The sequence below is a fragment of the Heterodontus francisci genome, chromosome 28 (assembly GCF_036365525.1).
Source record: "Heterodontus francisci isolate sHetFra1 chromosome 28, sHetFra1.hap1, whole genome shotgun sequence".
Taxonomy (NCBI): domain Eukaryota; kingdom Metazoa; phylum Chordata; class Chondrichthyes; order Heterodontiformes; family Heterodontidae; genus Heterodontus; species Heterodontus francisci.
Genome location: NC_090398.1, coordinates 11,454,331 through 11,475,568, shown reverse-complemented (window position 1 = coordinate 11,475,568; position 21,238 = coordinate 11,454,331). Strand labels below are relative to the sequence as shown.

The 21,238-nt window shown below is 53.0% G+C and overlaps 1 protein-coding gene and 2 non-coding genes across 4 annotated transcripts in view; 1 reads left to right on the top strand and 2 right to left on the bottom strand.

The window, feature by feature from the left end:
• Positions 1-210: 210 nt before the first annotated feature.
• trnak-uuu (transfer RNA lysine (anticodon UUU)) lies at positions 211-283 on the bottom strand. Its single transcript has one exon. It is a non-coding gene; the product is annotated as a tRNA-Lys (tRNA).
• A 3,626-nt stretch (positions 284-3,909) lies between these two features.
• trnak-uuu (transfer RNA lysine (anticodon UUU)) lies at positions 3,910-3,982 on the bottom strand. Its single transcript has one exon. It is a non-coding gene; the product is annotated as a tRNA-Lys (tRNA).
• A 7,132-nt stretch (positions 3,983-11,114) lies between these two features.
• patl1 (PAT1 homolog 1, processing body mRNA decay factor) overlaps positions 11,115-21,238 on the top strand; it is a 95,690-nt gene continuing 85,566 nt past the window's right edge. For both annotated transcript variants that reach the window (XM_068059842.1, XM_068059841.1), the window contains exon 1: positions 11,115-11,255. In XM_068059842.1, the coding sequence (XP_067915943.1) occupies positions 11,214-11,255 (42 nt within the window). In that variant the 5' untranslated portion in view covers positions 11,115-11,213. The remainder of the gene's footprint in view (positions 11,256-21,238) is intronic.

The window sequence follows — 21,238 nt, the reverse complement described above, 5'->3', positions numbered from 1 at the left end:
GAAGCAGAGCCAACGTTTCAGGTCTGTGACCTTTCATCAGAACTGGAAATACTGGATGTACAGGGAATAAACTAAAAGTTGACGATCACAAAGATATGGCTGAATGCACCAGCGATATTAGAGCGTAATCGCTATTTGAAACATCTGGGTGCGTTGGTTGTGCTTCGTGAAATCTCATCAAAGAGAAAGTTTTGAGCAATTTAAAAGTAGCGCCCGAACAGGGACTTGAACCCTGGACCCTCAGATTAAAAGTCTGATGCTCTACCGACTGAGCTATCCGGGCTCTGTCATAGGGGCCGCAACAGCGACCTTTACTGGCTGATATCGACCATTACATCATGCGGATTTTACATAAAAATAGAAGCAAAATATTGCAGACGCTGGAAATCTGCAGATTTTACATTTCTTTCTGCAGAAGTCACATCTGCACAACGCATGTCTTTCACACACTTACTTACTTACGACCATCCTCTCATTCATCTCACAAATACTAAGCCACAACTCACACCAACTACTGTCGTAGAATCTTTTTTTTTTATTTCCAAAATATACTTTATTCATAAAAATCTGTAAAAATTACATTGCCAGACAGTTTCCAAACAGCACCAAAAAATACAAACATTGCAAGGGAGATCAGTTTCCTTCAATACTGTCATGAGTTTCTTCCCAACCCTTCCGTTTCACAATTGTCATGTCAATTACAGTTTTACATTTACAGCAATTGAGAATATTAACGATACAGTCGAGGGGTTTCCCATGGATCCAGCCCCTCAGTCCAGCTTGGTGGGATCATTTACGGCACAGAAGGAGGCTATTTGACCCAACGAGTCCATGTCAGTTCTCCACAGAGCACTCCAGTCAGTATTGCTCCCCCGTTCGATCCCAGTAGCCCTTCCTCTTCGTTTTCTTTTGCTTGTCTCCACTTCCACCACCCTTGTGGAAGCACATTCCAGGTTATTATCACCGCTGTGTTAAAAATAAAAGTTCTCCCTCATATGCCCCCTGCATCTCTTGCCCAAAACTTTCAATCTCTGTCCCCTCCAGTTCTCAACCCTTCAGCCAATGGGAACAAGCTCACCAGTTCTGCTCTGCCCAGAACCCTCAGGATGTGGGACATCTCCATCAAATCTTCTCTCAATTTTCTCTTCTTTAAGGTGAACAACCCAGCTTCTCCAATCTTTCTGTGAAACTGATGTTCCTTACCCCTGGAACCGTTCTCATAAATCTTTTCTGTGCCACCTCGAACATCTTCATGTCCTTCCTGAAGTGTGGTGCCCAGAATTGGACAAAATACTCGGAAGCAGAGCGGAGTCGTGAAAGTTTCTTTCTCAGACTGGAGGAATATACACAGTGGGGTTCCGCAGTGGTCGGTACTTGGACCACTGATTTTCTTCATCTAAACTTTAGCGAGCAGGGCACAATTTCAACGTGAGGGACAATTTTTTTCATATGGTGACTGGTTAGGATCTGGAAGGTACAGCCTGAGAGTGAGGTGGAGGCAGATACCGGAGGGTATTGGATAATTATTGCAGGGCAATAAGGTGCAGGACTAGGGTGAAAGGCAGGGGAGTGAGACTAGCAGGGGAGTAGCTTTGGCAGAGAGCCAGCATGATCATGACTGTCCAAAGGGCTTCCTTCTGTTCTGTAACCATTCTATGATTCTATGAAATTATAACTGCACATTTGAATCCTTCCAATCAAATTTCCACCTCTGTCACAGTTCCGAAATGCCTCTTATCAAATTCACAAAGCCGAAGTGACACCTCATCCTTCTCCATCTGTCTGCAGCCTTTGACATGTTTGACTGCACCATTCTCCTACTCCTATGCCTCTCCACTGTCACCCAGCTGGCTGGGACTGCACTTGCCTGCTTCCCTTCTTATCATTCCAGCCATAGCCAGAGTATCAGTTGCAATGTTTTGTCTTCCCACTCCCACACAGCTACCTCTGGTATCCCCCTTATTTAGCACCTACGTGCCGCTCCTGAGCGACATCATCCAAAACCCGAGGATGCATTCTTTTTCGCATGTACACTGATGACTACCTCAACACTTCCTCTCTCAGCTCCGGGCACTGTTGCTAAATTATCAGTCTGCTTGTCTGACATCCAGTACTGGATGAGCAGAAGTTTCCGTGATTTAATTATTGGGAAGACCAAAGCATGGTTTTCAGTCGCCTTTTCAAACTCCCTTTCCTCGCTCCTGACTCCATCCTTCTCCTTTGCAACTGTTTCAGTCTGAACCAGACTGCTCGCACACTTGGTGTCATATTTGACCTCGAAATGAGCTTCCCACCACACATCTGCGCCATCACAAAGCCCATCTATTTTCATAGTGTAGGTCAGAGGATCGGCGCAACATCGAGGGCCGAAGGGCCTGTACGGCGCTGTAATGTTCTAATTCTAATTCTAATTCTAATTCCATAACATTGCCCAACTCTGCTCCGGCCTCCACTGATCTGCTGCCGAAATCTTCATTCATGCCTTTGTTACCTCTCGACTTGACTATCCCAATGCAATCCTCGCCGGCCTCCCATATTCTACCCTCCATAAACTTTAGGTCACCCAGAACACTGTTGCTTGTTACTTGACTCGCATCAAGTCCCATTCAGCCATTTTCCCTGTCCAGGATGACCGACTTTGGCTCCTGGTAAAGCAATGTCTCGATTTGACAATTCTCATGCTAGCTTTTAAATCCCTCGCCTTTTCCTAACTCAGTTACCTCCTCCAACACCGCCAGCAACCTCCCTCCACCACTCCCCGAGATACCTCATCTAATTCTGGCCACTTGAACATCCCTGATTTCAGTTGCTCAACATTGATGGCTGTGATATCACTTTGCTGAAGCTTTGGAATTCCCTTCCTAAAGTCCTCCACCTTTCTTTTCTCTTTTTAAACAATCCTTAAAACCTACCTCTTTGATCAATGTTTTGGCCATCTTCCCTCATAATGCCTTAAAGAAGAAGGAAAGAGTTGCATTTGTATAGCACCTTTCATGACCTTTGAACACGTCAAAGCACTTTATAGCCAACACTTTGAAAATGTAGTTGCTGGAGTCATATACGAAACACGGCAGCCAATTTGCATATGCAAGCTCCCACAAACAGCAATGTGCTTTGGTTATGTTGATTATGGTATAAACACTGGACACCAGGGATAACTCCCTGCTCTTCTTCATAGAAAATAGGAGCAGGATTAGGCTATTTGGCCCTTCGAGCCTGCTCCGCCATTCATTATGATCATGGCTGATCATCCAACTCAGTAACCTGTTCCCGCTTTCGCCCCATACCCTTTGATCCCTTTAGACCCAAGAGCTATATCTAACTCCTTCTTGAAAACATACAATGTTTCGGCCTCAACTGCTTTCTGTGGTAGTGAATTCCCCAGGCTCAACACTCTCTGGGCGAAGACATTTCTCCTCATCTCAGTCCTGAAAAGTTTACCCCGTATCCTTAGACTATGACCCCTGATTCTGGACTCCCCCCACCATCGGGAACGTCCTTCCTGCATCTACCCTGTCAAGTCCTGTCAGAATTTTTTAGGTTTCTATGAGATCCGCCCCCCCTCACTCCCCCTCAAAATAGAATCGTGGGATCTTTTACAACAGCGAGCTTATATCAATGCCGACAGCACCCAATTTGCCTGTAATGCAATGCAGTGTCATTGCATCGAAAAGAAGCTTGTCGATGAAAATAACACTCAAGTTACACTTTGAAGAAGTGCCGCTGTAAAATACCGTTGCAAAAAAATCAGGCTTGGTTGCAGAGTTTTATTAAGAAAAAAAAATTAATAATTGTAGTTGAAATACAGGGCTTTGTGGGAAGGAGTTAAAACATATCAATTAGGTTATTGAGACAGCAGGAAAGAAAGCAAGAACTTCATGGGAATTGAGAAATCTGATTTAAAAGCAGCGCCCGAACAGGGACTTGAACCCTGGACCCTCAGATTAAAAGTCTGATGCTCTACCGACTGAGCTATCCGGGCTCATATGAAAAAAGTTGACACAGCGACCTTTACTGGCTGGCATTGAACATTACATCCTTCACATCTGTATTTCCTTCTGTAGTTAATACAGTCTGTTCAGCACATTTCTCCAGCACACCCATTCTCACTGCTTCCCACATACTTCGCTTCGCAAATGCTCTTTGTAAACCCTCCCCCACTGCAGCCCTCCCACTCTACCAACTGCACGCTCTTTCATGTTTTCTGTTGCTTCGGGGCTGTAAAGTGAAAGTAAAACTCGTTCATTTTGAGCTAACTGTGACTTTAAAGTAAGTGGAAATATGTGCACAGCAAGTATGGAGGTGGCCCATTGAGAAATCCTTCCCAGTGCACCCACTGGGAACTCGGTGAGACGGACGGTACAGACTTCCAGCGCAAAGAATTGTCCACGACCGAATGTCAAATCTGCTCTGGAGTTGGTGATTCACCCCGATCAGACCTGTACTGTACCCGGCAGGAAGATCTCTGATAGTCTCGCGCTACTCAGGGATACGATCGCCTACGTACGGGACAGGAGGGTGGACACCTGCCTCATCAGCCTGGACCAGGAGAAGGCTTTTGACAGGATATCGCACACATACATGATGGACGTGCTTTCCAAAATGGGGTTTGGGGAGGGAATCTGCAATTGGATCCAACTGCTCTACACAAACATCAGTAGCGCAGTCTCAATCAACGGGTGGGAATCGGAAAGTTTCCCGATCAAATCTGGAGTCAGACAGGGCTGTCCTCTCTCCCCGGTCTTGTTTGTTTGCTGTATTGAACCCTTTGCTGAGTCTATTAAGAAGGATGCGAGCATAAGAGGGGTGACAATCCCAGGCAGTGGAGGCACTCAGGTTAAAACCTCCCTGTACATGGATGACGTCGCCGTCTTCTGCTTGGATCCGCTGTCCGTGCGCAGACTGATGAGCATCTGCGACTAGTTCGAACTGGCCTCGGGAGCCATAGTTAACCACGGCAAGAGCGAGGCCATGTTCTTTGGGAACTGGGCTGACCGATCCTTTGTCCCCTTCACCGTCAGGTCAGATTACCTGAAGGTGCTGGGGATATGGTTCGGAAGGGCCGGGGCGTGCACCAAAACATGGGAGGAGTGAGTAGCCAAGGTACGACAAAAGTTGGGCATGTGGGGGCAGCGATCTCTCTCCATTGTGGGTAAGAACCTGGTCATCAGGTGCGAGGCACTCACGTTGTTGCTCTACGTGGCGCAGGTCTGGCCCATACCCCACTCCTGTGCTGTGGCAGTCACCCGAGCCATTTTCCGCTTCGTCTGGGGATCTAAAATAGACTGGGTCCGGAGGGACACGATGTTCAAATCTCTGGACAAGGGCGGGAAAAATGTACCCAACGTGGCCCTCATCCTGATGACCACCTTCGTGTGCGGCTGCATCAAGCTGTGTGTAGAGCTCCAGTACGCAAACTCCAAGTGTCACTACGTGCTGAGGTTCTATCTGTCCCCGGTGTTGCGAAGGATGGGCCTGGGCACATTGCCGCGGAACGCTCCATGCAGTTGGGCCGTGCCGTACCACCTATCCTTCGTGGAGCAGTTTCTGCGGGAAAACACCTTTGACCACCGGTCCATCAGGCAGTGGTCTGCACGGAATGTCCTCAAGGCCCTACGGGAAAAGGAGACGGTGGATCCTGTCGGATGGTTCCCCGAGCAGACCGTCAAAGTCATTTGGCGGAATGCCTCATCACCAGAACTTTCAAACAAGCACCAAGACGTAGCTTGGCTGGTGGTGAGAAGGGCCCTCCCCCGTCAGATCCTTCATGCACACCCGAAGTCTCGCCCCCTCCGCACAGTGCCCCCGCTTTGGCTGTGGTGGGGAAGAGATGGTTTCCCACCTCCTCCTGGAATGTGTCTTCGCAAAGCAGGTGTGGAAAGAGATGGAGTGGTTTTTGTCGAGGTTCATCCCAAGCAGCTCTGTAACACAGGAGTCTGTGCTGTACGGGCTGTTCCCAGGGACGCACACCGAGACAAACATCAACTGCTGCTGGAGGACTATCAATTCGGTGAAAGACGCCCTTTGGTCTGCCCGAAACTTGCTGGTCTTCCAGCGCAAAGAGTTGTCCACCACCGAATATTGCAGACTGGGACATTCCAAGGTCCAGGACTACGTGCTGAGGGACGCACTAAAGCTTGGGGTAGCCGCGGCAAAGGCTCAATGGGGAAAGACCACTGTGTAAGGTCCCCCCACCAAGCTGAACTGAGGGGCTGGATCCATGGGAAACCCCTCGGACTGTATCCAGAAAATATTTGTTTTGCTGTAAAATGTACATAGCATGTAAAATGAAATGGAAGGGTTGTGAGGCAACTCACTCCTATATTAAAGGAAACTGATCTCCTTTGCACTCTTTGTATTATTTGACTTTGTGCTTTTTGAAACTGTTTTGTAATGTATTTTTTACAGTTTTTTATGAATAAAGTATATTTTGGAAATTTTAAAAAAGAGACGGATGGTACAGACTGCCAAAGTCATTTGGCGGAATGCCTCATCACCAGAACTTTCAAACAAGCACCAAGATGTAGCTTGGCTGGTGGTGAGAAGAGCCCTCCCCGTCAGATCCTTCCTGCACGCCCGGAGTCTCACATCCTCTGCACAATGCCCTCACTGTGGCTGTGGTGGGGAAGAGACAGTTGCCCACCTCCTCCTGGAATGTGTCTTTGTAAAGCAGGTGTGGAAAGAGATGCAGTGGTTTTTGTCGAGGTTGATCCCAAGCAGCTCTGTAACACAGGAGTCTGTGCTCTCCGGGCTGTTCCCAGGGACGCACATCGAAATAAACATCAACTGCTGCTGGAGGACTATCAATTCGGTGAAAGACGCCCTTTAGTCTGCCCGAAACGTGCTGGTCTTCCAGCGCAAAGAGTTGTCCACGACCGAATGTTGCAGACTGGCACATTCCAAGGTCCAGGACTGCATGCTGAGAGACACACTAAAGCTTGGGGCAGCCGCGGCAAAGGCTCAATGGGGAAAGACCACAGTGTAAGGTCCTCCCCACCAAGGTGAACTGAGGGGCTGGATCCATGGGAAACCCCTTGAACTGTCTCCAAAAAATATTTGTTTGCTGTAAAATGTGCATGGCATGTAAAATGAAATGGAAGGGTTGTGAGACAACTCACTCCTGTATTGAAGGAAACTGATCTCCTTTGCACTCTTTGTATTTTTTGACTTGGTGCTTTTTGGAACTATTTTGTAATGTATTTTTTACAGATTTTTTATGAATAAAGTATATTTTGGAAAATAAAAGATGAATGGTACACGACCACAAATGTCACTCACATATCCACTTGCACCAAGACTGCCTTTATCCACCTTTGTCATATCACCCAACTCCATTCTTGCTTCAGTTTATCTGCCCCTGAAACCTGCATCAGGGCATTTGTTACCACAGGACTTGATTATTCCAACTGTTTCCTGTCTGGCTTCCCATCTTCCCCGCGCCATTAGTATGCAATGGTGGTGTGCTTTCAGCTGGCTAGGCCCTGAGCTCTGGAATTAGAGTCATTTAAGGCACAGAAGGAGATCATTCAGCCCATCGAGTCCATGCCGGCTCACCATGGAACTCTGCAGTCAGTCCCACTCCCCGGCTCAATCCCTGTAGCCCTGCAAGTCTATTTCTCTCAGGTGGTCAACCAACTTCCTCATCAAGCCATTGATCGTCTCCGCTTTCACCAGTCTTGTGGGCAATGAGTTCCGGGTTATTACCATCCACTGTGTAAAAAAAGTGCTTCCTCATATTACCCCTGCATCTCTTGCCCAAAACTTTCAATCTGTGTCCCTCTTGTCGTTGTGCCATTTGTTAAAGGGAACAGTTTTTCCTTGTCTAACTTATCTAAGTCTGTCATAATCTTGTACACGTCTATTAAATCTCCCCTCAATCTCCTATGTTCTAAGGAGAACAAATCCAGCTTTTCCAACCTAACCATGTAATTAAAATCCCCCATTCCTGGAACCATTCTGGCAAATCTCCTCCATACACTCTCAAGGACCTGCACATCCTTCCTAAGGTGTGATGACCAGAACGAGATGCAATCCTCCAGTTGGGGCCTAACCAGAGCTTTATAAAGGTTCAGCATAACTTCCCTGCATTTGTACTCAATGCCTCTATTTATGAAGCCCAAGATCCCATATGCTTCACTAACCACTCTCTCAATATATCCTGCCACCTTCAAAGATCGATGCATATGCACCCCCAGGTCCCTCTATTCCTGCACACTCTTTAGAACTGTGCCATTAAGTTTTTATTGCTTCTCCCAATTCGTCCCACACTTGTCAGTATTAAATTCCATCTGCCACCTCTCTGCCCACTGCATTAGCCAATCAATGTCCTGTTGCAGGCGGTTCATATCTCCCTCCCGGTTTGCCGTACCTCCAAGTTTGGCTTCAACAGCAGATTTTGAGATTCTACTCTGCATTCCAAGATCCAAGTCATTTATATATAGCAAAACAAGCTTGGGGGAACGCCACTGTCTACCATCCTCCAGTGTGAAAAACAACCATTTATCATGACTCGCTGCTTTCTGTCCTTAATCCAACTTTTTTTTAATCCAATTGGTCACTCACCCTTCTATTCCATCAGACTTAATTTTGTTAACCAGCCTTTTATGTGGCACCTTATCAAATACTTTCTTAAAATCCATATAAACAACATCCAGCACATTCCCTCCATCAACCTTCTCTGTTACTTCAGTTAGATAAGTTTAGCATGATCTACTTTTTCCAAAATCATGCTGGCTATCTTAAATTAACTGAAACCTCTCTAAGTTTCTGTTGATACGTTCCCTGATTATTGTTTCTAAAACCTTACCCACCATTGATGTTAAACTAACTTTTTGTTATTCATTCCGGTGGATGTGGGCATCGCTGGCTAGGCCAGCATTTACTGCACATCCCTAATTGCACTTGAGAAGGTGGTGGTGAGCTGCCTTCTTGAACCGCTGCAGTCCTTGGGGTGTAGGTGCACCAATGGTGCTGTTAGGAAGGGAGTTCCAAAGTATTGATCCAGCGACAGTGAAGAAACGGCAATATAGTTCCAAGTCAGGATGGTGTGTGGCTTAGAGGGGAACTTGCATCTGCTGCCCTTGTCATTATAGGTAGTAGAGGTCGCGGGGTTAGAAGGTGCTGTCGAAGGAGACTTGGTGAATTGCTGCAGTGCATGCTGTAGATGGTGCACACTGCTGCAACTGTGCGCCGGTGGTGGAGGGAGTGAATGTTGATGCTGGTGGATGGGATGCCAATCAAGCGAGCTGTGTTGTCCTGGATGGTGTCGAGCTTCCTGAGTACTGAGTATTGTTGGAGTTGCACCCATCAAGGCAAGTGGAGAGTATTCCATCACACTCCTGCCTTGTGCCTTGCAGATGGTGGACAGGCATTGGGGAGACAGGAGGTGAGTTACTCACTGCAGAATTCCCAGCCACTATCCTGCCCTTGTCGCCACAGCATTTATGTGGCTGGTCCAGTTCAGTTTCTGGTCAATGGTGATGCCCAGGATGTTGATAGTGATTAACTAACTGCCCTGTACTTGCTCAGACTGTCCTTACACCCTTTCTTGAATAAGGGTGTCACATTTGCAGCTCTCCAATCCTTTGGCATCTCCCCTGCATCCAGGGAAGATACCTCTCCACCTTACTCTCCTTCTTTAAAAGGCTCCTTAATACATACTCCTTTGAGTAAGCTGTTTGTCATCTGTCCTAATATTGTAGTTCAGCGTCACATTTTGTGTGATGCTCACTACTGTGAAGTGCATTGGGATGTTTTACTATGTTGAAAGCACAATAGAAATTCTCATTGTTGATACAGTAAATAAGGAGTAATTGTTTCCAATGGCAGAGTCGTCAGTAACCAGAGGATGCAGATTTGCAGCAATTGGCAAAAGAACCAATGGTGAGATGAGGAGAACCTTTTTTAAACAAAGTGAGTTGTTCTGATTTGGAATGCGCAGCCTGAAAAGCTGGCGGAAGCAGCTTCAATAGTTAATTTTAAAAGGGATTTTTTTTTTTAAAAAGACCAGCATTTATTTCCCATCCCTAATTGCCCTTAGAAGGCCGTGCGAGCTGCCTTCTTCAATACTGGTCACGATCTGAAACTTTAACTCTGTTTCTCTCTCCATGGGTGCCGCCAGACCTGCGGAGTATTTCAAGCATTTTCTGTGACTGGTTTGCTCGGGCCATTTCAAAGGGTAGCGAAGAGTTAATCACATTGCTGTGAGCTTGGAGTCACATGTAGGCCCAGACTGGATAAGGACGGCAGATTTCCTTCCCCGAAAGACAGTGGTGAATCAGGTGGGTTAATATGAGAGACAAAGACAAGAAATGCTGGAATCACTCAGCAGGTCTGGCAGCATCTGTGGAGAGAGAAGCAGAGTTAACGTTTCGGGTCAGTGACCCTTCTTCAGAACCTTTGAGTTCACATGAGAATGCGGTAATTTCATGGTCACCGTTACCAATACTAGGCTTTTAATTCCAGACTTATTTAATTGATGTAGTTCTCTGAATTTGAATTCCTCAGCTGCCGTGGTGGGATTTGAACCTCCTCGCAATTTGATCAATGCAAGCAAGGGAAGATAGTTGCAGGACAATGGGGAAATAGCAAGGCACTGAGACCAATTGGAGAACTATTACAGGAGCCAGGACGAGCACAGTGGGCCGAATGGCCTCCTTCTGTGCTCTTTCACTCTAACGATAGGTGCACGGTCCGCAGAGCTTGGAAATGGTTCTTTCCGCCCGCAGCGTATCCCCAAGCAGTTCAGGTCCCTGTGCAACAACAAGCCACCCTTGGACAGTCCACCACCCGCCAGAATCTCTCTGCTCCTCCCTCGGGAGGCGGGGCCTGACTGAGCATTGGCGTCAGCACTTCAGCCCCGCCCCCTTCACCGAACCTCTCCCGCGCATGCCCAATGCGGATGAGCTCGCCCTCGCCCCCGCCCCCGCCCCCGCCCCCGCCCCCGCCCCCGCCCCGCCTGGGGGAGAAACCTCTTCGCGCATGCTTCTTGCCGCCCTGCCGGGAGGCTCAACGCAGCTGTTTTATCTGCGCAGGCGCACAATGGTCGGGCGGCCGGCTGGCCGGAGTGCGCAGGCGTTGTGGGAGTTAGCGGAAGGTGCGGAGAGACGTTCGTGCGCATGCTCGGTCGGGCAGTGCGCGCAAGCGCGGTGGGGCGGTGATGGCGACTCCGAGATGAGTTAGCGGCGGCGGTGGTCGGGGTTTCGGGATCCGCCATGTCCCAGGACATGTTCGCCTTGGGAGGAGCGGGCCGCCAGGTAAGGAACGCCGAGGCTGGCGGCTAGGAGGTGCCGCTTAACAGATGGCCCGCGTCACTTGGGTCTTTCTCCGCCCTGTCAGGACAGGCCGCGGCCTCACAGTCTCGGGCCTTGCCTGAGGCTCTTCCCGCCCCCCGGGGAGAGGCGGGACAGTGGTCGGAGTGGGGGGGGGCGAAGGGGGAGAGGAGAGGGGGGAGTGGGGGGGAGAGGAGAGGGGGGAGTGGGGGGGAGAGGAGAAGGGGGCGAGGAGAGGGGGGGAGAGGGGGGAGAGAAGGGAGAGAAGGGGGCGAGGAGAGGGGGGGGAGAAGGGGGCGAGGAGAGGGGGGAGAGAAGGGGGCGAGGAGAGGGGGGGGAGAAGGGGGCGAGGAGAGGGGGAGAGAAGGGGGCGAGGAGAGGGGGGGAGAAGGGGGCGAGGAGAGGGGGCGAGGAGAGGGGGGGGAGAGGGGGCGAGGAGAGGGGGGGGAGAAGGGGGCGAGGAGAGGGGGGGAGAAGGGGGCGGGGAGAGGGGGCGAGGAGAGGGGGGGGAGAAGGGGGCGAGGAGAGGCGGGGAGAGGGGGCGAGGAGAGGGGGGAGAGAAGGGGGCGAGGAGAGGGGGGGGAGAGGGGGGGGAGAAGGGGGCGAGGAGAGGGGGGGAGAAGGGGCGAGGAGAGGGGGGGGAGAGGGGGCGAGGAGAGGGGGGGGAGAGGGGGCGAGGAGAGGGGGGCGAGGAGAGGGGGGAGAAGGGGGCGGGGAGAGGGGGCGAGGAGAGGGGGGGGAGAAGGGGGCGAGGAGAGGGGGGGAGAAGGGGGCGGGGAGAGGGGGCGAGGAGAGGGGGGGAGAAGGGGGCGAGGAGAGGGGGGGAGAAGGGGGCGAGGAGAAGGGGGCGAGGAGAGGGGGGGAGAGGGGGCGAGGAGAGGGGGGAGAGAAGGGGGCGAGGAGAGGGGGGGAGAAGGGGGCGAGGAGAGGGGGGGAGAGGGGCGAGGAGAGGGGGGGAGAAGGGGGCGAGGAGAGGGGGAGAGAAGGGGGCGAGGAGAGGGGGGGGAGAGGGGGCGAGGAGACGGGGGGAGAAGGGGGCGAGGAGAGGGGGGGAGAGGGGGCGAGGAGACGGGGGGGAGAAGGGGGCGAGGAGAGGGGGGGAGAAGGGGGCGAGGAGAGGGCGAGGAGAGGGGGGGGAGAAGGGGGCGAGGAGAGGGGGGGAGAAGGGGGCGAGGAGAGGGGGGGAGAGGGGGCGAGGAGAGGGGGGAGAGAAGGGGGCGAGGAGAGGGGGGGGAGAAGGGGGCGAGGAGAGGGGGGGAGAGGGGGCGAGGAGAGGGGGGGGAGAAGGGGGCGAGGAGAGGGGGGGGAGAAGGGGGCGAGGAGAGGGGGGGGAGAGGGGGCGAGGAGAGGGGGGGGAGAAGGGGGCGAGGAGAGGGGGGGAGAAGGGGGCGAGGAGAGGGGGGGGAGAGGGTGGGGAGAAGGGGCGAGGAGAGGGGGGAGAGAAGGGGGCGAGGAGAGGGGGGGAGAAGGGGGCGAGGAGAGGGGGGGAGAAGGGGGCGAGGAGAGGGGGGGAGAAGGGGGCGAGGAGAGGGGGGGGAGAAGGGGGCGAGGAGAGGGGGGGGAGAAGGGGGCGAGGAGAGGGGGGGGAGAGGGGGCGAGGAGAGGGGCGAGAGAAGGGGGCGAGGAGAGGGGCGAGAGAAGGGGACGAGGAGAGGGGGGAGAAGGGGGCAAGGAGAGGGGGCGAGGAGAAGGGGGCGAGGAGAGGGGGTTTAGTTTTAGTTTAGAGATACAGCACTGAAACAGGCCCTTCGGCCCACCGAGTCTGTGCCGACCATCAACCACCCATTTATACTAATCCTACACTAATCCCATATTCCTATCACATCCCCACCTGTCCCTATATTTCCCTACCACCTACCTATACTAGGGGCAATTTATAATGGCCAATTAACCTATCAACCTGCAAGTCTTTGGCATGTGGGAGGAAACCGGAGCACCCGGAGGAAACCCACGCAGACACAGGGAGAACTTGCAAACTCCGCACAGGCAGTACCCAGAATCGAACCCGGGTCCCTGGAGCTGTGAGGCTGCGGTGCTAACCACTGCGCCACTGTGCCGCCCATTGCTAACCACTGCGCCACTGTGCCGCCCATAGGGGGCGAGGAGAGGGGGAGAGAAGGGGGCGAGGAGAGGGGGAGGAGAGGGGGGAGAGAAGGGGGCGAGGAGAGGGGGGAGAGAAGGGGGCGAGGAGAGGGGGGGAGAAGGGGGCGAGGAGAGGGGGGGGAGAAGGGGGCGAGGAGAGGGGGGAGAGAAGGGGGCGAGGAGAGGGGGGAGAGAAGGGGGCGAGGAGAGGGGGGAGAGAAGGGGGCGAGGAGAGGGGGGAGAGAAGGGGCGAGGAGAGGGGGGAGAGGAGAGAAGGGGGCGAGGAGAGGGGGCGAGGAGAGGGGGGAGAGGAGAGAAGGGGGCGAGGAGAGGGGGGGAGAGGAGAGAAGGGGGCGAGGAGAAGGGGGCGAGGAGAGGGGGGGGAGAAGGGGGCGAGGAGAGAGGGGGAGAAGGGGGCGAGGAGAGGGAGGAGAGGAGTGGGGGAGAGGAGTGGGGGGGTCGAAGGGGGCGAGGAGAAGGGGGGGGAGAGGAGGGGGTGAGGAGAGGGGGGAGAAGGGGGTGAGGAGAGGGGGGAGAAGGGGGCGAGGAGAGGGGGAGAGGAGGGGGCGAGGAGAGGGGGGAGAAGGGGGCGAGGAGAGGGAGGAGAAGGGGGCGAGGAGAGGGAGGAGAAGGGGGCGAGGAGAGGGAGGAGAAGGGGGCGAGGAGAGGGGGGAGAGAAGGGGGCGAGGAGAGGGGGGAGAAGGGGGCGAGGAGAGGGGGGGGGAGAAGGGGGCGAGGAGAGGGGGAGAGGAGAGGGGGGGAGAAGGAGGCGAGGAGAGGGGGGGGAGAAGGAGGCGAGGAGAGGGGGGGGAGAAGGGGGCGAGGAGAGGGGGGGGAGAAGGGGGCGAGGAGAGGAGTGGGGGGGGAGAAGGGGGCGAGGAGAGGGGGGAGAGGAGTGGGGGGGGAGAAGGGGGCGAGGAGTAGGGGGGGCGAAGGGGAGAGGAGAGGGGGGGCGAAGGGGGAGAGGAGTGGGGGGGAGAAGGGGGAGAGGAGTGGGGGGGAGAAGGGGGAGAGGAGTGGGGGGGAGAAGGGGGAGAGGAGTGGGGGGAGAAGGGGAGAGGAGTGGGGGGGAGAAGGGGAGAGGAGTGGGGGGGAGTGGGGGGGGAGAAGGGGGAGAGGAGTGGGGGGGGAGAAGGGGGCGAGGAGAGGGGGGGAGAAGGGGGAGAGGAGTGGGGGGGGAGAAGGGGGCGAGGAGAGGGGGGGGAGAAGGGGGCGAGGAGAAGGGGGCGAGGAGTGGGGGGGAGAAGGGGGAGAGGAGTGGGGGGGAGAAGGGGAGAGGAGTGGGGGGGAGAAGGGGGCGAGGAGAGGGGGGGGAGAAGGGGGAGAGGAGTGGGGGGAGAAGGGGAGAGGAGTGGGGGGGAGAAGGGGGCGAGGAGAGGGGGGGAGAAGGGGGCGAGGAGAGGGGGGGGGAGAAGGGGGCGAGGAGTGGGGGGGAGAAGGGGGAGAGGAGTGGGGGGGAGAAGGGGGAGAGGAGTGGGGGGGGAGAAGGGGGAGAGGAGTGGGGGGGGAGAAGGGGGAGAGGAGTGGGGGGGGGAGAAGGGGGAGAGGAGTGGGGGGGGAGAAGGGGAGAGGAGTGGGGGGGGAGAAGGGGGAGAGGAGTGGGGGGGGGAGAAGGGGAGAGGAGTGGGGGGGGAGAAGGGGGGGAGAAGGGGGAGAGGAGTGGGGGGGAGAAGGGGGAGAGGAGTGGGGGGGGAGAAGGGGGAGAGGAGTGGGGGGGGAGAAGGGGGAGAGGAGTGGGGGGGGAGAAGGGGAGAGGAGAGGGGGGGGAGAGGAGTGGGGGGGAGAAGGGGGAGAAGGGGGAGAGGAGTGGGGGGGAGAAGGGGGCGAGGAGAGGGGGGAGAAGGGGGCGAGGAGAGGGGGGGGCGAAGGGGGAGAGGAGAGGGGGGAGAAGGGGGGAGATGGGGGCGAGGAGAGGGGGGAGAAGGGGAGAGGAGAGGGGGGAGAAGGGGGAGAGGAGTGGGGGGGGCGAAGGGGGAGAGGAGTGGGGGGGGCGAAGGGGGAGAGGAGTGGGGGGGCGAAGGGGGAGAGGAGTGGGGGGGGGCGAAGGGGGAGAGGAGTGGGGGGGGCGAAGGGGGAGAGGAGTGGGGGGCGAAGGGGGAGAGGAGTGGGGGGGCGAAGGGGGAGAGGAGAGGGGGGCGAGGAGGGGGCGAGGAGGGGGCGAGGAGTGGGGGGGAGAAGGGGTCGAGGAGTGGGGGGGAGAAGGGGGCGAGGAGTGGGGGGGCGAAGGGGGAGAGGAGTGGGGGGGGCGAAGGGGGAGAGGAGTGGGGGGGCGAAGGGGGAGAGGAGTGGGGGGGGCGAAGGGGGAGAGGAGAGGGGAGGAGAAGGGGGCGGGGAGAAAGGGGGGAGAGGAGTGGGGGGGGCGAAGGGGGAGAGGAGTGGGGGGGGCGAAGGGTGAGAGGAGAGGGGAGGAGAAGGGGGCGGGGAGAAAGGGGGGAGAGGAGTGGGGGGGGCGAAGGGGGAGAGGAGTGGGGGGGAGAAGGGCGAGGAGGGGGGGAGAAGGGGGCGAGGAGTGGGGGGGGCGAAGGGGGAGAGGAGTGGGGGGGAGAAGGGCGAGGGGGGGCGAGGGGGGGGAGAGGAGTGGAGGGGGGAGAGGAGTGGAGGGGGGGAGAAGGGGGCGAGCAGAGGGGGTGGAGAAAGGGGCGGGGAGAAGGGGAGGAGAGTGGGGGGGCGAAGGGGGAGAGGAGAGGGGCGGGGGGAAGAGAGGGTGCCGAGAGGGGGGGGAAGGGGAAGTGTAGAGCCAGAGTAGAACATCAAACGCATGCACACTCCCCTCACGCAGGAACCGTATTCCGCTTAAAAGGCCTCCCCACCCCTCCCCTCCCCTCCCCTCCCCTCCCCTCCCCTCCAACCTGCCAGTATCTCTGCAATAATCTTTAAAGGTGTCAGGGCAGTTTGAGAAAGGGTTAACAAGGCATATGAATCCCGGGCTTTATAAATAGAGGCACAGAGTACAAAAACAAGGACGTTGGCATGCCGTGACGAATGGAGTGCCGCAAGGATCAGTTCTGGGCCTGAACTGTTTACAATCTATATTTATGACTCAGACGAAGAGACCAAGACTAATGTATCAGCTTGCTGACGATACAAAGTTAGGTGAGGTGGACAAAAAGCGGCTGCAAAGAGAAAAGTTAGGTGAGGTGGACAAAAAGCGGCTGCAAAGAGATTGAAGTCAGTGGGCAGTATGGTGGCAGATTGTTGTTTGAAGGTTTTCATGTGAGTGGTAAGACTGAGTAAGACGATGTACGGTTTACACCATATCAGTTGCTTTGTTTGTAAAAGTTCTCCAAAGAACTGTTAGGACCCGACGTTTTTTTTTTCCTAAAAATATACTTTATTCATAAAATTTGTAAAAAAAAAAATGTAAAACAATTCAAATTGGACATTTCAGAAATTGCAGTAAAGATCAGTCTCTTTGGATACAGAACATGAGCTGCCTCACTACTCTTGCCATTCCATTTTATATACAACGTACGTTTGCATTACATGCTGTTCCCATCACATGGTGTGACGTGGCCGTTCAACTCCCCACCTGACCACAGCAATTGTATTTCCAGTAGAGTTTAGCCCCTTGGTGTTTTATTTTTCTAATAACCAGACAGCGACAAGTTATCTTGTAGGTTTTAAAAGCAGAAAATCAGTTGTTTATTGATCCATATGCCTCATCTTGAAATTTTCGTAGCCATAGCCATTCGCTCACACACGCATGCGTGCACACGAAGGAACAGTTTGAGAAGGGAAAGAGGAAGGTGTTTTTTTTAGTGGGGGAAGAAAGGTTACGATATAGCTGTTGAATTTTCTTGAGACCCAAGTTCGAGATGGTTGCAGGCCTGAAATGATTGTAGATTTCTCTCTTGATTGAAGGTTCTGTTGAAGATGTTGGGTGACTTCCAGCTCTCTCTGCTGTATGATGGTAGATGTCAGATTTTTTTCACATCTCTCTCTCAAGTTGTGAGTGGGAACAAAACTTGGCAGATGGTGTTCAATGTGGGAAAGTGTGAGGTCATCCACTTTGGTAGGAAGAATAAAAAGGCAGATTATTATTTAAATGGAGAAACACTACAAAATTCTTCAGTACAGAGGGATCTGGGTGTTCTTGTACATGAAGCACAAAAAGTTAGCATGCAGGTGCAGCAAGTAATTAGGAAGGCAAATGGAGTTTTGCCCTTTATTGCTAGGGGGTTAAGAGTTTAAAAATAGTTAAGTCTTGTTACAACTGTACAGGTGTTGGTGAAGCCGCACCCGGAGTACTGCATACAGTTCTGGTCCTTGTATTTAAGGAAGGATATACTAGCGTTGGAAAAGGTTCACAAGGCTGATTCCTGGGATGAAGGGGCTGTCTTATCAAGAACGGCTAAACAGGTTAGGCCTTTATTCATTGGAGTTTAGAAGAATGAGAGGTGATCTTATTGAAACATATAAGATTCTAACGGGGCTTGACAGGGTAGATGTTGAGAATATGTTTCCACTGGTGGGGGAATGTCAACCTAAGGGACATAGTTACAGAATAAGGGGCCACACATTTAAAACTGAAACAGAGGGTAGTGAATCTCCGGAATTCTCTACCTCAGAGAGTTGTGGAGGTTAGGTCACTAAATGTATTTAAGGAGGAGGTAGATAGATTTTTGAAATCTCGAGGGGTATGTGGAGCAGGCACAAAAGAGGAGTTGAGGCCAGGGACAGATCAGCCATGATCTTATTGAATGGTGGGGGCAGGCTTGAGGGGCTGAATGGCCTACTCCTCCTATTTCTTATGTTCTCTGTCTGTCTGTGGCTGTCTTTTTTTAAGGTAAAACTGTGTCACTTCTCATCTCGTGAGACATTCTGGTTTCTTCCCCAGGATGATCACACATTGGCCCAGAACGTGGCTACTTCACACTTCTGTTTTACAAGAAGCCATTCACTTCAGGAGTGGTGTTAGGATAGGTGTAGGATGGGTTTCTTGACGCCTTTTGGCTTTGAAGCTTTGTCCTTTGTCTTTGTCAGACTGTTTGGATACACTAAAGGCCAACCCCCTTTTTCTTGGACCATTTTCACTTTTTAAGATAAAGCTTCATTTGTTTTGAAGACAAAGTCAGTTTTTTCATAACTCTTCAGTGTTAGTCCGTGCATGTTGTATCATCGCACTTGTATGTGCGTGACCATAACCAAAACATTCTCTGGTGCATACAGCCTGAGGGAGTTTACCTGGGTTCCTGCCCCTCATTATGATATGGCAGGAGGACCTTACACAGTGACCTTTCCCCATTGAGCCTTTGCTGCGACTGCCCCAAGCTTTAGTGCGTCCCTCAGCACGTAGTCCTGGACCTTGGAATGAGCCAGTCTGCAACATTCGGTGGTGGACAACTCTTTGCGCTGGAAGACCAGCAAGTTTCGGGCAGACCAAAGGGCGTCTTTCACCAAATTAATAGTCCTCCAGCAGCAGTTGATGTTTGTCTCGGTGTGTGTCCCTGGGAACAGCCCGTAGAGCACAGACTCCTGTGTTAGAGCTGCTTGGGATCAACTTCGACAAAAACCACTGCATCTCTTTCCACACCTGCTTTGCAAAGACACATTCCAGAAGGAGGTGGGCAACTGTCTCTTCCCCACCACAGCCACCGCGGGGGCATTGTGCGGAGGGGGTGAGACTCCGGGCATGCAGGAAGGATCTGACAGGGAAGGCTCTTCTCAACACCAGCCAAGCTACATCTTGGTGCTTGTTTGAAAGTTCTGGTGATGAGGCATTCCGCCAAACGACTTTGGCAGTCTGCTCGGTGAACCATCCAACAGGATCCACCGTCTCCTTTTCCCGTAGGGCCTTGAGGACATTCCGTGCAGACCACTGCCTGATGGATCGGTGGTCAAAGGTGTTTTCCCGCAAAAACTGCTCCACGAAGGATAGGTGGTACGGCACGGTCCAACTGCATGGAGTGTTCCGCGGCAATGTGACCAGGCCCATCCTTCGCAACACCGGGGACAGATAGAACCTCAGCACGTAGTGACACTTGGAGTTTGCGTACTGGAGGTCTACACGCAGCTTGATGCAGCCGCACATGAAGGTGGTCATCAGCCTACTCCATCAGCGACAAGAAACAAGAACTTAGCAATATCAAGTCTACACTTCAACTCGATGAATTTCCTTCCCACCGGATCTACACACATCCACCTGTTAGTCACAGTGGAATAACAACCTCAGTCAAGACGTGAGTCAGCTTCCCTTGGATCCATCTCGCCTGGATGACATCGCATACTGGAGTCAGGGGACTGAGAAGTCTGACGCAAGTCATCAAAGGAGCTCCACTCTGTCCTCCACACCCACAAAGATAAGAAATCATCTCAACAAACCAGGAATCTACAGCATACTGTGTGACTGTGGGCTTGTCTAAAGAGGGAAACGGGTCCCGCAGGCTGCAAACCAGACTCGACGGACACCCAGGCTGCTTCAAACACAGTGAATGCGACAAATCAGCTAGTGTCAAGCATGCTCACCTCAACAAACACAGCATTGAATGTTCCAACTTCCAACTCATCTATTACATTACGCAATGGCATACCAGACATGCCGGGAGGTCATGGAGATCAATCAACACCACACCGTCTCCCAAGGCAGCAGCCCACTCAGCCGTGACATCCGGCTACCCCTACTTAAGGATCGTACAGCCACCCATTCTGCAGCCGACAGACTGAAGTGCAACCAACTTGAAAACCCTCCACACGCTCTAGATCCACCACACAGCAAAAGCACGAGCGCAGGGTAGATTAGAGAAACGATCAGGAGCAAGAACAACAGCATCTCCTGTCCAATCACGGAACACGCTAAGCCTGACTAATGGTCAGCAAGATCCCGCCCACACTCAGCCTCCATCAAATGTAAACCCACCTCTTCGGCAGATCTAGTCTTTTCTCCAGAAGATGGGCATGAAACGCCGAGTCCTAGCAGTTCTTCTAAGACTCACTTCCAGAGCAACTGTAAATGGTCTTCCTCGAGGTGGCAGATGGAGTATAATGTGGGAAAGTCTGTGATTATTGACTTTGGTAAGAACAGAAAAGCAGAATAATTTTACAAGGGGTGAAACTTGTAAATGTTGATCAGTAGACTTGGATGTACTCGTACATGGAGCACAAAGGTTGGCATGCAGGTGCAGCAAGCAGTTAGGAAGGCAAACAGCATATTGGCCGTCATTGAAAGCATTTGGACTACAAGAATAAGGAAGTCTGGCTACAATTATATCAGGTTTTGGTGAGACCACGCCTGGCATAATCATAGAACCATGGAAAGTTTAACGCACAAAGAGACGATTTGGCCCATCGTGCCTGTGCCAGCAGAAAAATGATCCACCAATTCTAATCCCACCTTCCAGCATTTGGTCCATAGCCCTGCAGATTACAGCACTCAAGGTGCATATCCAGACTCCTTTTGAATGAGTTGGGGGTCTCTGCCTCAACTACCCTTTCAGGCAGTGAGTTCCAGACCCCCACCACCCTCTGGGTGAAAATGTTTTTCCTCATCTCCCCTCTAATTTTTCTACCAATCACTTCAAATCTATGCGCCCTCGTCACTGACCCTCTGCTAAAGTGAATTGACCTTCATCTCCACTCTATTTGGGCTCCTCAAAATGTTGTACATTTCAATCAGATCTCCCCTCAGCCTTCTCTGTTCCAAGGAGAACAACCCCAGCCTATCCAATCTTACCTCATAGCGGCATTTTTCCAGTCCTGGCAACATCCTCGTCAATCTCCTCTGTACTCTCTCCAGTGCAATTACATCCTTTCTGTAATGAGGTGACCAGAACTGCGCACAGTACTCAATTTGTGGCCTAACCAATGAGTTATACAGTTCCAGCATAACCTCCCTGCTCTTAAATTCTATACCTCGGCTAATAAAGGAAAGGATTCCATATGCCTTCTTA